This window comes from Gigantopelta aegis, chromosome 11 (assembly GCF_016097555.1).
Source record: "Gigantopelta aegis isolate Gae_Host chromosome 11, Gae_host_genome, whole genome shotgun sequence".
In the NCBI taxonomy this organism is placed as follows: Eukaryota; Metazoa; Mollusca; class Gastropoda; order Neomphalida; family Peltospiridae; genus Gigantopelta; species Gigantopelta aegis.
The window spans coordinates 16,570,449-16,587,483 of record NC_054709.1 but is presented as its reverse complement, the minus strand read 5'-3'; the positions used below and the strand labels follow the sequence as shown (position 1 = coordinate 16,587,483).

At 36.6% G+C, this 17,035-nt stretch overlaps 1 protein-coding gene across 3 annotated transcripts in view; it reads right to left on the bottom strand.

The window, feature by feature from the left end:
• Positions 1-17,035, bottom strand: part of LOC121385004 (cysteine sulfinic acid decarboxylase-like) — a 59,116-nt gene that overhangs the window by 27,990 nt on the left and 14,091 nt on the right. For 2 of the 3 annotated variants that reach the window (XR_005959489.1, XM_041515528.1), the window contains exon 2: positions 36-151. Coding sequence is in view for 2 of the 3 variants with exons in the window: in XM_041515528.1 (XP_041371462.1) it covers positions 36-144 (109 nt within the window). In the remaining variant the exon portion in view is untranslated. Of the gene's footprint in view, positions 1-35; positions 152-7,411; positions 7,535-17,035 lie in introns of those variants that run through there. The other variant, XM_041515529.1, reaches the window with a different exon arrangement.

Here is a 17,035-nt window from a genome sequence, read left to right as displayed (position 1 = left end):
CATCTGCGCCGGATACAAGATTCGAATATACTGACCACCAGGTTCTGAGGATGTTTTAACAGACTTTTCTTTCGAAACAAAGCCATTTGCAGCCATCTTGGGAACACTATTCTGACGAATCTCCGTTGTGCCGTTTTGTGCCATCTTGCAACTGTACGAAAGAACAACAAAATTAAATATCAACATTCGGAGCTTAAAGGTTAAAAGGTTTTCAGGGGTTTTGGCCAGAGGGTACTAAGTGTACAATTATGTACCTAAAATCTCAGAAATCAATGGATACATTTTTATAATTTTTAGAAATATTACAGTAAGAAAATTTTGTTTAAACTTCGGCGTAAGTACGTGAAATCAGCATGGGCGCCCCCCCCCCCCATATCCATCCATCCAACCAACCAACCAACCAACCAACCAACCAACCAACCAACCAACCAACCATCCATCCATCCATCCATCCATCCAACCACAACCCCAACACCAACCCCAACCATCCATCCAAACCAACCAACCAACCAACCAATCAACCATCCATCCATCCATCCATCTATATCTATCCATATATCTATATCTATATCTATATCTATACATCTATATCTATATCTATAAATACATGTACAAATATATAAAAAGCATTGCTGATGCCCACCACCCCCACCCCTCCGCTTCCAACGCCAGAATGCAGTGTCCCGTTTCAAAAGATTTCAAACCCATATAACCACCTAGTAGGGGCACTTTGATCCGCTTTGGTTTTATTATGTACCCTGAAATTATTTTCTGACACTCACAGCAAGCCTGAATTATTTTTTTATTTGATAAAATTAAGGACTTTGAGCTATTCAGTTTAAATCTATTTGACTGTATACATGTACTTTGTTTTACCGATAACAAGTAAAAAGTGGTATTCAAATTTTGGTTTTCACATAAGCATCGTAAATCCTTTTAATAAATACCAATGCTAAATGTTCCAAAATTCATTTGAAAACAAGCAATAATGTGCATTAAATATTGCTGAATAACGTATACCAGTCCAAAAGCCTTGTCTGTTCACCCTTTTAATATAGACTAGCACTTGCTATAACACTACGCAATGTACTGAACATATGGTCCAAGTAATAAAGATAAATGTATCATGGGAAAATGTTATTTATGTAACAGTTTATTGTCCACCATGTGGGTAATAATATAGAGATTATTATATGAGCTTGTGTATTGTACTGATTTTACGAAATGAGTGTCTGGATCCTGACAAGTTTCGTAAAATCAGTATGATTCAGACACAAGTGTAATCATTTCTTTATTATCCATAATATAAATTTTTTTATGAATGACAAGCTAGGACTATGTCAAACGTGACAAGGAGATGATGAAATGACATCATTTTCTGAAATGATGTCATTTTAAAAAGCGATTATACAGAGCTAAGACTGGGGAAGCTGTCATTGTTTTATGATGTCGCTTCCCAAAATTGCGTCATTTGTTGTGCACGTGAAATCGTTATGACACACGTGTGTCACACTGGTTGTATTTTCCTGTACATCTTGAACTACATGTTTACACACATGTATGTGGATAATAAATACATGTGTATATATGAGGCTTCTGTAAATCTGGAGAACAATCACTTCATTTGCACACATCTCATGCAAATCTAATTTAGCATTTAACCTTTTTCATTTGCGCATTAAATGTAGGACATCACTGATTCATTTACATGGACATAACTGGTTACGCAAAGAGGAAATGGGTTACACACAAATGTTCAACTATCAGAGGCCTTTACATATATAGACCGGCCTCGGTGGCGTCATGGTTAGGCCATCGGTCTACAGTCTGGTAGGTACTGGGTTCGGATCCCAGTCGAGGCATGGGATTTTTAATCCATATACCGACTCCATTAGAGTACATTGATTTTTTATCTTATCATTGGCTATTGGACGTCAAACATATGGTCATTCTGACACTGTTTTTGTTTTTAGAGGAAACCCGCTGTCACCACATAGGCTACTCTTTTACGACAGGCAGCAAGGGATCTTTTATTTGCACTTCCCACAGGCAGGATAACATAAACCATGGCCTTTGTTGAACCAGTTATGGATCACTAGTCGGTGCAAGTGGTTTACCCTTACCCATTGAGCCTTGTGGAGCACTCACTCAGGGTTTGGAGTCGGTACCTGGATTAAAAATCCAATGTCTCGACTGGAATCCGAACCCAGTACCTACCAGCCTGTCTACCAAGGTAAACATCTACGCTCCAAGGTAAACATCTACGGTCCATTTTATAATATTCTGACATCTACTGGACCTCCAGCAATAAGCATCACAATAAATTACGGGCCAAAACATTTACCGTGATGAACTAGATTGAGGTGTGTCCAGGACAGAGTGCTTTTAAATCTTAATTGGTTCGCTAATGAATATCACTGTCAAGTTGAAATGAAAAGAGATGTAATTTCTTTCGTTTGAGATCCGAATTAGAAAGAAATTTATTTCTCCTAGTATACGGAAATAAACAAGGGAGGTAATATGTATTTATAGAGTGTAAGTGGTACAAAAGGCAATGTATCATGTAATGAGTTCTCTCAGTTCAGTGGTCGGCAGTCAGAATGAAGAATAGATTATTATATTAATTTTTATAACTGTACTTGGGCTGTTAAGGGTTGGCGAACCTTTATAATACGTATTAAGTTCAGAACAGAGTTCTCAGACTGACAAGTCTTTATAATATGTTTTGTTTTGAATTATACATTATAACATACAAATCTTTTTCACATGTTGCAGATTATTATCGGAGTTGGTCCTAAAGGAGGTTGACGAACCCTTAGAATATGTGTTGAAGAGTCTGTATTGATGTCGTGAGACTGACCAAGTCTTGATAATATGGTTAAGGTTGTTGTTATAATAAAGCTCGTCTGGTCATATTCGGCACTGACTGTATGCAATTATATGGCGTTTGTTTCTTCTATATGGGCCAGAATGTTTATTGTGGGGGGTCTAGGAGAATTAAAGTTTGCTTTTATTTAAAGGGACATTACTGAGTTTGCTGCAATTTTTAACATGTTATCGACTAACGGAGACTTTAATTTTAGCGATTGTAATTACATATCAAATATATTTTCTGCATAAAATATTGGTGGCTGAATATTAAAGGTATGATCATTATAATATTTGTACTACTACTAGGTTAAATTTTACTTTATTTCCTAAAAAAAAAATATTTTCGTACATTCTAATATTTGTACTAGGTTAAATTTCATTTTATTTCCTAAAATATTATTTTTTGTTCGTACGAAATTATTTTAAGACAGAATCCAGTTTGGGCTTCTTACAAATATTGAGACAACCAGAAACACATTGAATATACAGACACTGATATTCTAAAAAAGAAAATATATTTAATATGTAAGTTTAATCGTAGAAATATTTTATTAGTTGGAAACATCTTACAATGCAGCAAACTCAGGAATGTCCCTTTAACTAGAGCACATTGATTAATTATAATTATTACCCCAGCAGGCACTCATAACGGGGAAAAATCAAAATCATAATTTCTCACTGAGAAATTATCATGCATTGGTCTAACGAACAATACTATTGGATGATTTGACGCTTACAAACCAATTACCTTTTCGGTACTAAATATGACGTCATCACGATTTGGCAAACACACACAATGAAGTTATGTAGTTTAAAGAGTTTGCGTTTACGGCTGTGTGGTTTTTTTGGTGTTAAATTTATAACAAAATGTCATTTTAATGTAATTCGCTATAGATTTTGTACCAGAATAAAGAGAACTTTTGTTTCTGAAAATTATCTATGAACGTGATTAAATAACAAAGTTATAGCAATACTCAGAACAAGTGCGCAAAGTGGTTTACATCGTTTCTATTTCCAAAATAAAGGCTTTTACTAGTTTTAGAGAAAAAAATAGCTCAGGTAATAAATAGAATAACAAACTCGGTACCAGTTATTATCAAATTTATGTCCCATGTGAAATAATTTTCATTTGTCATTCGCTAAAGCTCGTGACAACTGAAAATTATTTCTTGATAATAACTGGTATCTCGTTTATTATCCTCTATTTATTCATCGGCTATTGGTCATATATAATTGGATGTCAAACATTTGGTAAATCTGATACAGTCATCAGAGGAAACCTGCTAGTACTACATTTTTCCACTAGCAGCAAGGGATCTTTTATATGTGCCATCCCACTTACAGGATAGCACATACCACAGCCTTTGATATACCAGTCATGGTGAACGGACTGGAGCAAAAAAAAATAAGCCCAATGGGCCCACCGACAGGGATTAGCTAGGGATCAATCCCGGCCAATTCCACGATGAAGCGGACAAAGACTCAAAATTTAAATATCAATTATTTTAATTAATTAATGTGTTTTGTGATCAACAATATGCTGAAGTTCGTGGATAAAAAAAACAAATTGTCACTGAGGTTGTTGCCAAAAAAATATCACATGCTGAATAGATGCCTATTATTTTGACAAATAAATACAATAAAAGCATATTTTATAAGGCCATAATACATAAATTATGCTTTATACAATCAAATACAGCTTGCATATATGTAATAGCATATCTAATACCGACATGTTACACCCACTGCAGTTACATAATATGATATGTTATGTTTGTAATTCTTGGTCAAATAGACCACCTAGCACAATGCATGTAATACGAGTAACCGAAATAGCTATTTTTTCCTCTTTATCATTTATCTTTATCTGCATGGAGTTGACCCTACCTTTAACACATATTTTTGTGTGACAGAATATTTTGTTTTACTTTTTTTAAAAATAAAACATTCACAGAATTCTGTTGTTACTTTATTGTTTCAATGAAAGGTTACAGTTTTGGATTTTAAAGGCAATTCCACGGTTACTCGCGTTACATTTTTACCATAATAATTCTTTTGATTTGCTCAGGATTAATAATTATACATTCAACACTTATTTTCTTTATTACATTTTATTAGTTAAACAATCAATGTATATTATAAAAAAAAGGAAAAAAAGGAAATATGATGATTAGTTTTCATACTGTGAATCCTGAAATCCAGTACAAATGAAAAGCACCGTCATGCTGGGTAACACTTAATGTACCTAGGAAATCCTGCTGTGTTTATGTGTATATCATAGCTGCATGGTATTCGGTTTCCCTGAATTGATTTTAATTCTGTTCACACAACACATAAAAACCCACTGATCCATATAAATACATGTCAGTAGTTATATATATATATATATATATATACTCTTCAAAAAAAGAAACGCAAAAGGGTACAAATGGGTTATAACTCCGATTTTATGTTTCCTACAGGTTCATGCTTTGTGAATATAAGGTCATTGCATGTCCCAAACACATTCCCACGGTTACATTCGATAAAACGCAGCTACTGTACAATAAAGTTCCAAAATGTGAATATTCGCAAAAACGCAGCCACGTGCAAACCATGTCGCCACTGCACGGCAATGCGGCAAACTGCATGCAGGAAGTGGACAGATTCGGCGGGGGTAGTGTCATGGTGTGGGCAGCCATCTCACACACTGGCAGAACTGACCTGGTCCACGTGCAGGGCAACCTGAATGCACAGGGCTACATTGACCAGATCCTCCGGCCACACATCGTTCCAGTTATGGCCAATGCCAACGCAGTGTTCCAACATGACAACGCCAGGCCTCACACAGCACGTCTCACAACGGCTTTCCTACAGAACAACAACATTAATGTCCTTCCTTGGCCATCGACATCACCGGATTTGAACCCAATTGAGCATCTATGGGACGAGTTGGACCGACGCCTCCGACAGCGACAACCACAGCCCCAGACCCTGCCCGAGCTGGCAGCAGCCTTGCAGGCCGAGTGGGCCACCATCCCCCAGGACGTCATCCGTACTCTGGTTGCTTCAATGGGCAGGCGGTGCCAGGCAGTTGTCAACACACGCGGAGGCCACACCCGGTATTGACTCCAGATGACCTTGACCTTGGTGGTGTGTCCTATCACTTACTCACAATGGACTAGAGTGAATTGTGAACAATCCTGCAACATTTGGTAATTATCGGACTCACCATTCAATAATTAAATCAATTCTCCAAATGTTACGACAATGTGGTTTTGCGTTTCTTCTTTTGAAGAGTATATATTACTTTAACCTATATGTCAACCTGCTTTAGGCTCTTCAGGTGTTATTCTCAGTCTGTAGATCTATTAAATAGTCTGTAATTAAGTTAGCTTCCTTTAACGACACCATAAACTATTAAAAGAACATTGATTAACTAATCGTCAATGGCTATTGGATGTCAAACATCAGGCACAGTGGAAGCAAGTAGACATTGGGGGGGGGGGGGGGGGGCTGACTAAGATTATATGCAATTTCCCATACACAGAACAGCACATATCAGGGGCCTAGCTTCCAAATACGCAGGTACGCAGCTGCGCACCACCTGAGATTACAATTTTTTTTAAATTAAAATATATGATGTAAATGTGTGTATGTGTATGCGTTTTATTCCATCGCCAAAAAAGTCTGCGTACCACCTGAAAATCCCAAGCTAGGCCTCTGCATATCATGATCTAGATATATAACAGTCGTGGGGCACTGGTTGGGATGGGAAAAAAATCCAATAAGAGAATGGGTCCACCGAGGAGATTTGATCCTACTGCCTGTGTAACAAGTATCATTATTGTAAAAAAGAAAGAAAGAAATGTTTTATTTAACGACGCACTCAACACATGCTATTTACGGTTATATGGCGTCAGACATATGGTTACGGACCACACAGATTTTGAGAGGAAACCTGCTGTCGCCACATGGGCTACTCTTTCCAATTAGCAGCAAGAGATCTTTTATTTGCAGGATAGCACAAACCATGGCCTTTGTTGAACCAGTTATGGATCACTGGTCCGTGCAAGTGGTTTATACCTACCCATTGAGCCTTGCAGAGCACTCACTCAGGCAGGGTCGTAGCTAGGATTTTTTGTTGGGGGGGGGGGGGGTGCAAGTGAGTAGTTAATAGTCTAAAACTCCTTAAACAGTTAAGAAGAGAATTTTCTTTAAGTTTCTATAATGCTTTCCAGATTGGGGGAAGCGGGGGTAGCGGGCGGGGATGGGATGGTGTGGGGTGGTTGTGTGTTTTCGGAAGTGCGACAGGTATACAGGTATTATCATAGACATACTTTATTAGATTAAAAACTTGTTTTAATGGCTTAACCTACATTTAATTTATTACAAAGTGGATTATCGCCCGAATTAGCCTCTTAGGTAAAAGGCCTTTACGCTGTCGGACAAAATCGATGCTCCAAACTTTACATTGTACTTTAGTCTTTACAATACAGAGATTAGCCTACTTAAACAGATGCCTCAAAATTAATAGTTTTCAAAACTCCTTGTCACTTACCAGTATCAAAATTAGAAGGCTCTTCCTTCCGATAGCTGTCATATGAACTTCGACGAGTGTTTTGTAACAATAATACCAAACATAAGGAAATTTCCATCCTAGAAAAAGGAGGGTAATTCGCGGCGTGTTTAGGAGACGGTCGAGCGCTCGCGAACAATTTGACTGGTACCATTGTCTTGCATCACGTAACATTTCATTTAATGTCAATGCATTAAAACCAGTCTAGCGAGTAACCGCGATCGTCCGTCTTTTTGAACATGCCACAGCTGTAAAACTCATGAAAGGTGAAGGTTGAATTCCTGACGGGGAAATTTACAAACTACTGGTACTACCACGTTTAGTGATGTAACCTCCATGAGTATCGTCGGTTAAAGGGGGCGGGGTATTCCGACTCAGCCGCTGGATACAGCCCAGTGCTCGCTGAAGGTCACAGGATCGACTGACCTTTCTTTGGACGCGTAGAGAGAGACGTTGCCCAGTGGTAAAGCGCTCGCTTGATGCGCGGTCATTCCAGGATCGATCCCCGTCGATGGGCCCATTGAGCTATTTTTCGTTTCAGTCAGTGTACGACTGGTATACCAAAGGCCGTGGCACATGTGCTATCCTGTCTGTGGGATGATGCATATAGAAAAAAACCCTTGCTACTAATTGGAAAAATGTAGCGGTTTTTTTCTCTAAGATAATGTTTGACAGCCAGTAGCCGATGATGAATAAATCAATGCGCTGAGCGCTCTAATGGCATCGTGTACTCTGACTGTATGAGAGCTAGACGGACATTTGGACGGTTATTAGCCCTTACAGCGTCATAACCGTCCAAATGTCCGTCTAGCTGGCATAGAGTTAAGAGTTAACACACACACACCTGTCTCGTACGCTTAAGTATGCCCTGTCCTGACTAAAATTGCAAGGGTTAATTATATAATTAATGGTATTCTCGGAACCGGCGTGACGTCACACGGCCTAGTTACCGATCATCCGGGTCTTTGGGGGTGAAGCAAAGCCTTAGTGATTACTGGTTTACATAGAATAAAGTTATCATATTAACTTTTTACATGCCTTACATATTGTCATTTATTTTCTGTAGCTAACACATAGTTGCAATACGTCTTATGTGTATTATAACAGCTTGGGTTGCCATATAAGAGAAACGAACAACGGGAATCTGAATTAGTAAAATCTATATTTAGTACCGATGTGTTTCCGTGTACTTTGAATGTCGAGGGGACAGGGCAGGTTGGGCAGAATATAATTTTTGTTGATGCAATTTTCAGGTACCGGGGTAATGTTAATTATAAATTTTAACAATTTTGAAATGATAAGATAATTATTAATATAATAATTATGATGTGGGCTACAAAATATATAATTTGTATTTATAATAAAATCTGTATGCATGATTAAGTTAATTTTTTTTATGATTTAATAATTATTTTATTTCCAAATAATATGTAATAATTAAACAATGGCAAAGTTGTTACTTTACAAGTTCAAAATTACAATAGTATTATTGTCATATCTTATTATATACATGTATTGGCAACAGTATAATGTTCCACTGAATACATTCTTTTATTCTTAAAACAAAATACAGTTTCTTAAAATAATGAAATGCTTTTGTTTTTACAGATTGCAAAATTACCACATGATGTTGTCCTTCCTTACCGCTTGAATGCAGGCAACAAGAAATAGCAATAATAAAATATAGCCATCCTCAGACCTAGACATCTAGGGGGAGCAATATCTCTGTCTACTTACCCATCACACCTGAGATTAGTTTCAAGGAGAATAATTTATAGTTTCCTTTGGCATGTGAATTTATATACATGTAGTATCAATATGGTAATATTTTAAATTGCCCCCCATAAACTACATTAGGGAGCAAATAATCAGTTCCCTCAGTTATTTTCATGTCGAGGTCTACAACCTAATAAAACATAAGTGTTACCTCGTCGAACAAACATGCAAATGTTTTAATAATAGGGTTTAACCTGGTATATTTAGTAATAAAACACAAAAACTTACTAGAGTAAATAATGGTTAATATATATACTCTTCAAAAGAAGAAACGCAAAACCACATTGTCGTAACATTTGGAGAATTGATTTAATTATTGAATGGTGAGTCCGATAATTACCAAATGTTGCAGGATTGTTCACAATTCACTCTAGTCCATTGTGAGTAAGTGATAGGACACACCACCAAGGTTAAGGTCATCTGGAGTCCATACCGGGTGTGGCCTCCGCGTGTGTTGACAACTGCCTGGCACCGCCTGCCCATTGAAGCAACCAGAGTACGGATGACGTCCCAGGGGATGGTGGCCCACTCGGCCTGCAAGGCTGCTGCCAGCTCGGGCAGGGTCTGGGGCTGTGGTTGTCGCTGTCGGAGGCGTCGGTCCAACTCGTCCCATAGATGCTCAATTGGGTTCAAATCCGGTGATGTCGATGGCCAAGGAAGGACATTAATGTTGTTGTTCTGTAGGAAAGCCGTTGTGAGACGTGCTGTGTGAGGCCTGGCGTTGTCATGTTGGAACACTGCGTTGGCCATAACTGGAACGATGTGTGGCCGGAGGATCTGGTCAATGTAGCCGTGCATTCAGGTTGCCCTGCACGTGGACCAGGTCAGTTCTGCCAGTGTGTGAGATGGCTGCCCACACCATGACACTACCCCCGCCGAATCTGTCCACTTCCTGCACGCAGTTTGCCGCATAACGTTCACCACGACGCCTATACACGCGACATCTTCCATCATGACGTCGGAGCAGAAATCGGGACTCGTCACTGAACCACACCTGTCTCCATCGCAGTTGAGGCCATTGTCGATGAATCTGGCACCACTGCAGTCGGAGTCGACGGTGTTGTGGTGTTAAGATGACACCTCGAACTGGACGTCTGGCACGAATTCCTACCTCACGTAGGCGGTTCCGTACGGTCTGGTCGGATATCCTGCGCAAACCTGGTATTGCTGCGGCTGTGGAGGTGGCAGTAGTCAATCGTTCCCGAAGGTGGCGTACCCGGATGTAGCGGTCCTGCCCGGGGGTAGTGACCCGTGGTCGACCGGATCTAGGGAGGTCACGAGTTGATCCATGTTGCTGGTAACGGTCCCACAGTCTGGAGATGGTGCTTGGGGACACATGGAATGCCCTGGCAACGGCCGTTCTGGATTCGCCTGCGTCTATTCGGCCGATGGCATTGTTTCTCTGCGGTTCACTGAGACGTGGCATGTCCTGGATTGTCAACTGTCGGCCAGATACAGAGCCCAGGCAAGCGAACACCCTGCACTTTTATACTGTCGGTGTTCATGTTGCACGTGCAGACAACGCACGTGCAGTGGTGACATGGTTTGCACGTGGCTGCGTTTTTGCGAATATTCACATTTTGGAACTTTATTGTACAGTAGCTGCGTTTTATCGAATGTAACCGTGGGAATGTGTTTGGGACATGCAATGACCTTATATTCACAAAGCATGAACCGGTAGGAAACATAAAATCGGAGTTATAACCCATTTGTACCCTTTTGCGTTTCTTTTTTTGAAGAGTATATATGTATAATATTGGTGTTTTAGATCTAGTCACAATGAATATTGCAGATATTTTCTTGTTCAGTCTTGTGCTGTATTGGAATTGTTATTGCAGTTCAATTTAAGTAATATCTACAAAACTAGTTTCTAATAGTATACAGCTGGAGAAAGGAGGCAAATATCATGGTTGTTAATAAACTGATCTATATCGGTATGCCTTCTACTAGACTACACATATTTAACCTAAGTTGCTTTTAACCCGGGTTAAATTACCTCATGTAGATGCACTTATGTAGCATATTCAAGGAAAATATATGAATGAGATAGTTAAATGCTATATTCTCCATGTCAAACAGTGTTTTCAAAATGGAAAACAAATATCAGATATGGCAGTTGACCATTCATTTTATTGCAGGCAATTTCTAAAGCAGATTACACACACAAACACACACACACACGAACTGTAGAATACCATGAAACTACATGTATATGTAAAAAGGTAAGTCCTCTAACTTTAACAAGTAAAATTTACAAATGTACCACCACCACCAAATTACATTGATCCACAATAGAATAGATTTTTATGTATTTTTAGATTTATGTATATGTATGTGTAGTGTTTTTCCTAGCTTGTTTTAGCACGGTGCAGCACCATGCCTCAATAGTCTAGCACCATCTTGCCTTAATCAGCACCACGCTGCCCTGAGATTAAATCAGCCTTTTTCACTAATTAATTCTAAAATTGCCTTTATAAAACACCCAAAAAGGTAATATTAATTAATAAAATATGCCTTTTACATCTTTTGCCATTCATTTATTAAAGCAAGCACATAAATTACATTAATGTTTATTTCAATTAATTTTTGTGTATTTTTAATGAAAAAAAAGTGCCCCGAAAATGGTGAAAATGCCCCAAAAGTGTTTGGTCTATCATGCCTTGACAAATTTCTAGGGAAATCACTAATATGTGTGTGTGTGTATGTGTGTGTGTGTGTGTATGTATGTGTGTATATATATATATATATTGTATGTATGTATATGTATACATATACATATATAGATATATTTACACACACACACATATACATATATATATATATATATATATATATATATATATATATATATATATATACACACACACATTAGTGATTTCCCTAGAAATTTGGCATATATATATATACTGAAACAAAGGCACACACACATTATTTACCCTCTGCACCAAAGTAAATGGGTCATTCCACAGAAAAGGGAAAAAATTCTGATTTTGATTTTCTTAAAAATGAAACAACTTGAATATATTTTTTATTTGCAGTACTGTATTCAATATATATTTCTGCACATGAAATGATGGTTTGTCACGCTAATAGCCATTTCAGTTTGTATGTGTGTTTTTTAAAACTGTCACAGGTAAGAAATAGTGTCCACAAAGTTATGGACAACAGCAATATCAAACATTGCACTAAACATACACAGGGGACATTTTATATGGTACTACAATTTAGGCAAGCTGTCCTTTTCTATGAATTAACGTCACTTTGTTACAAGATACGGTTATATTTTATGTAATCACCTAAATGTTTACTCTTATCATATATTTTCTTACAAACTATCATTTATAATTTGAAAAATATTTCCTATATGTTGCAAGAAGTAGTTTTACTATATATCAACCAGCACATCCTTTTACTGCCCTTGTAAATATATGCTAATATCCATTAACAACATACCTTTTAATTAAAAAAAAAAAATACATTTGTTGATGAAAGTAACCTAGTGGACATGCGGTAACATAGTAGACCAGGTTTAACTTCCACTAAGTTACTTATAATAACCATCTAATGAACTAACTGACTTGCAGTAAAAACTCTGATTACCTATATTTAATTATCAGAACAGGCTGATACAGTAATAAGAATGAGTAACAAGGTCATATGTCTAAATACAGACAAATAATTATTTTACTGATGTGAGGTCATCATCAGGTGTAAATGATTCAATCGGAACTGACAATAAATAACATTTAAAATCTTAACTGTTACACATTTAATTCAAATGAGTAAATGAATGATTAAAGACACCTCGGCATGAATATCATAATATTTGGAACCAACCAAAATGTTCCATGGACAGTGTTTCTGCCAGAAAGAAATGTATGGGTATGGCGCTATGGAATTGAATGCAACCACAGTATGAGGGCCTCCTCCAGAAAGAAAATGGGTTAAGTTTTGGGCTAGGGTTAAGACAATCTTACAGTGCTGATAAGAATAATTAATTTTGTCAAAAGTTAATTAAAACAAAAATCTACCTAAAAATGTGGGTATGGCGCCATACCCGTTTTACCCTCTGGCAGAAACCCTGATGGATCAATATAACAAATACAAAATTGAACTACAAGCCAATACACATCTTTTTTTTAAATTTACTTAGCTGACAAAATCATAAATTATTTATGTTTTTATTTTTCAACACTTTGGAAACTGTATATGTTAAATGCATGCATGTGTACATGCTTATATCATTTATAAGATCTGGTCTCATAACTTGTGTCAGTTTGTTTATGCTTACTACCATTAGTGGTTGGTTTGGAAAGGAGACAAAACAGTTTTCATAAATATACCCATAAATGTCCTTATTGTTGAGGCAGAATGCACTCCACCTGTATAGCTGTCTCATTGTACAACCGTATAATGCCTTGTTTAACACTGAATCGTAAAAACTAAATACAGCCAGATACATTTAATGCAAAGATGCACGAATATCTTTCATTTGTAGTAGTTTGAGGTACAAGAATAAGGAGTGTACACATCAACAGCGACCCATGGGATTATATATACAAGAAGATACAACAACAGTCACTTCAGTGTTGTTTGAGCTATTTGTGCTGTAGTTTGAGTAAGAGTAGTGTTAGCCAATATTTCATAATTAACATAAACAGAAACTTTATTATGACACAGGCTGTTACACAACGGCATATGAGGTTCATGCAATGCATAATATAATACAGTGACAAGATGGGGTTTACAGGAGATAATATACGTGACTACAGAAGTTAGAATATAAGAACTCTGCAGAAAGAATGTATTTGCATTTGCACAGGCCAGCTACTGAACAAACATAACTGGCATCCCCCTGGTCAGAATTCAGTGTGGGGGGGGGGGGGGGGGGGGTATTTTTGGTTTGTTAATTTTTTATTTATTATTAATTATTTCGGTGACACTTTCATGTGCCAGGTAGAGAACACATTCATTAGGATATATATCACTAAATCAAACTGAAAAGATGCCATTAGTAATAAACTCAATAGTGCATACAGCAGCTATATGTATAACCATTAATTATTACCACAAAATTGAAATATTAATACAGTGCACACCATAACACCTGACCCTTAAAATGTTTTATATATCGGGACACATCTCCGACTTCCGACTATCCTAGTTCCACATAAAAAAGTTCATCCTAATTTTACTGGCACTCTGCAAATGTTATAAACACGGTATATAGTAATTAACTGGTACACTAGTAGTAGTTAAATAAAATCTACCTGTATTTATTAAAATAACTGAAAACAAGTATGTGTCCATCATTAACTATTAGTATAAATCAATGTGATGACTGTGATGTGTTTTATACTGGTAACTGATATACTGACAGTGTGGCCACTAAGTTACTCCGTTGTCCACTATGTTACTAAAGTGTCACAAATTTACAGTAAAGCTAATATTCTAGGACTACACTTTAAATAGGTAAACTATTATTCAGTATAAACATGTAGGAGACGTATTAATATTAACATTTTAGCAATAACTCCATATAATGATGGCATTTCTACCTGTTTGTCTACTAGGTTACCAACACTGGTCTACTAAGTTACTTTGTTGAAGGTAACTTAGCAGACAGTAACATAGTAGACATTTTCTTAAATGTCTCATCCTATGACCTTGCTTGTCTGACATATTACCACTCAGGCTTTTGTTTTAGGGTTTGGTATACTTAACCTACTTTGTGGTATAATGGTCAAACTCATTCAGTATATTGGTGGATTACTACATTGGTAACCTTGCAGACATATAATAAAGGAACAACTGACTCGCGTTTCTAAAATTGAAAATAAATTAGAAATGTGTCACATCTGATCAAAACCATGCTTCTCATTACTAACAGGGATTGCAATGCCATCTGGTGAGTATTTAAAAACATTCCATATGTATCTCACATTGACTATACTTGTCTAAAATAAAATAACAACATTGTGAACATAATAAATGGGGACACAAAGTAAATCCTAAATAATTTCTATAGTTTCAACAACTGTGTCATTTATATAATTGATTTTAACACTGGAAACAATCCAAAATAAAATGGTTTTGAATGAAAAATAATACTACCTGTTTATTTGGTTCATACAACAGACTGTATGTATAGACTTACTGTTTGGGACAGTAACTTCGTGGACAAATTTGGTTTTTGACTGTCAGTTTCGGTGAAATAATTATTATTGAAATGATGAATGTTTATGTTCTTGCTAAAGCATGATCCACAATATTTATTTTCATATAAAAGATAAAAGTGAAGTAATTTGTTACTGAATAAGTAGATGGGGACAAAATCATCCATAATTTTTTACCTTTTCTGTGGAATGACCCAAATACTAAACACACAGAGAGAGAGAGAGAGAGAGAGAGAGAGAGAGGGGGGGGGGGGGGGGGGGGGGAGAACGACCTATATTTTCTTACTGCAGGCCTGTTACAGACACATTTGCAAAAAAAATAAAAATAAAGTTTAAACAAGAATTTAGGCCTATATTATAATTATTTATTATAATTATTATATGTGTGTAATTTAGCAGTATAAACTTATTTTAAAATTAAAAAATAAATAAGATGTAGTAGCTGTGGTATGGCAAAATAAATACAAGTATAGATAATATCCAAGCAACTACGATTAAATGAAAAATAAAGACCAAAATTTAATGATAAAGGAATATACTCTTTATAAAAGTTTATTCAAGAACTGGATGAATCGTTTTGTTGGGGGGGGGGGGGGGGGGGGGGGGAAGACGATGGAATTGTGTATTTTATTTACAGTATAATGTGGGATTTTTATCACTGAACATGCTTTAACCATTTTGTTTGCTAAATTAATCTCTGCTGGTGTCAACAAGCAACAACATTAAAGTCAACGTAGTCACATTCTGTGAGGGAAGCCATGGAATTCCACCAGGTTTGTCATTTTAATGACCCTACCCACAAGCGGCGCCTAGTCTCTTCTTTTGGAAATTTGTAAAACGATATTTTTTTTAACATCATGTTATGGTTTATGCAGCCAACTGCACAACATGTGTTAGGCATCGTGACCGTTAACTGTTGTAAATGATCGACCAAAGTTGCCTCATTTCACTATCAAAACATACGTAACTAAGGAGAAGCTTCACCGCGTCACGTGATAAACAATGGTGGCCAGGGGTCGAAGTACCCGTATGTTCGGTTCCGAGAATAAGTGATGTCATTTTGCTCAGTCGGTTGAGTGCACGACTGAGGTGCTGGCGTCGCAGGATCGAACCACCTCGGTTGATCCGTTCAAAAGATTGGGGTTTTTTTTTTGTTTTTTTTCGTTCCAACCAGTGCACCACAACTGATCAAAGGTCGTGGTATGTGTATCTGGAAAGTGCATATAAAAGATCCCTTACTGCTAATGGGAAAATGTAGCGGGTTTTCTGTGATGACTACGAGTCATAATTACCAAATGTTTGACATCCAACAGCCGGTGATTAATTAATCAATGTTACTGGCGTAGGAAGCGGGGGAGGGGAGGGCAAGGGGCCATGTTAAAAAAACACAAAAAAACGAACTTTAAAGTGATGTTATGGACGTCCAATTTTATTCTGTAAAAACATTGTAATAATTTTTTATTATTATTATTATTTTATTTTTTTATTATTTTATTATTATTATTTTTATTATTATTATTTATTTATTTATTTACTTTTTATCTATTTATTTAATTATTTAATTAATTAATTTATTTTATTTTATTTTATTTTATTTTATTTTATTTTATTTTATTTTATTTTTTTATTATTATTATTATTTATTTTTTTTTTA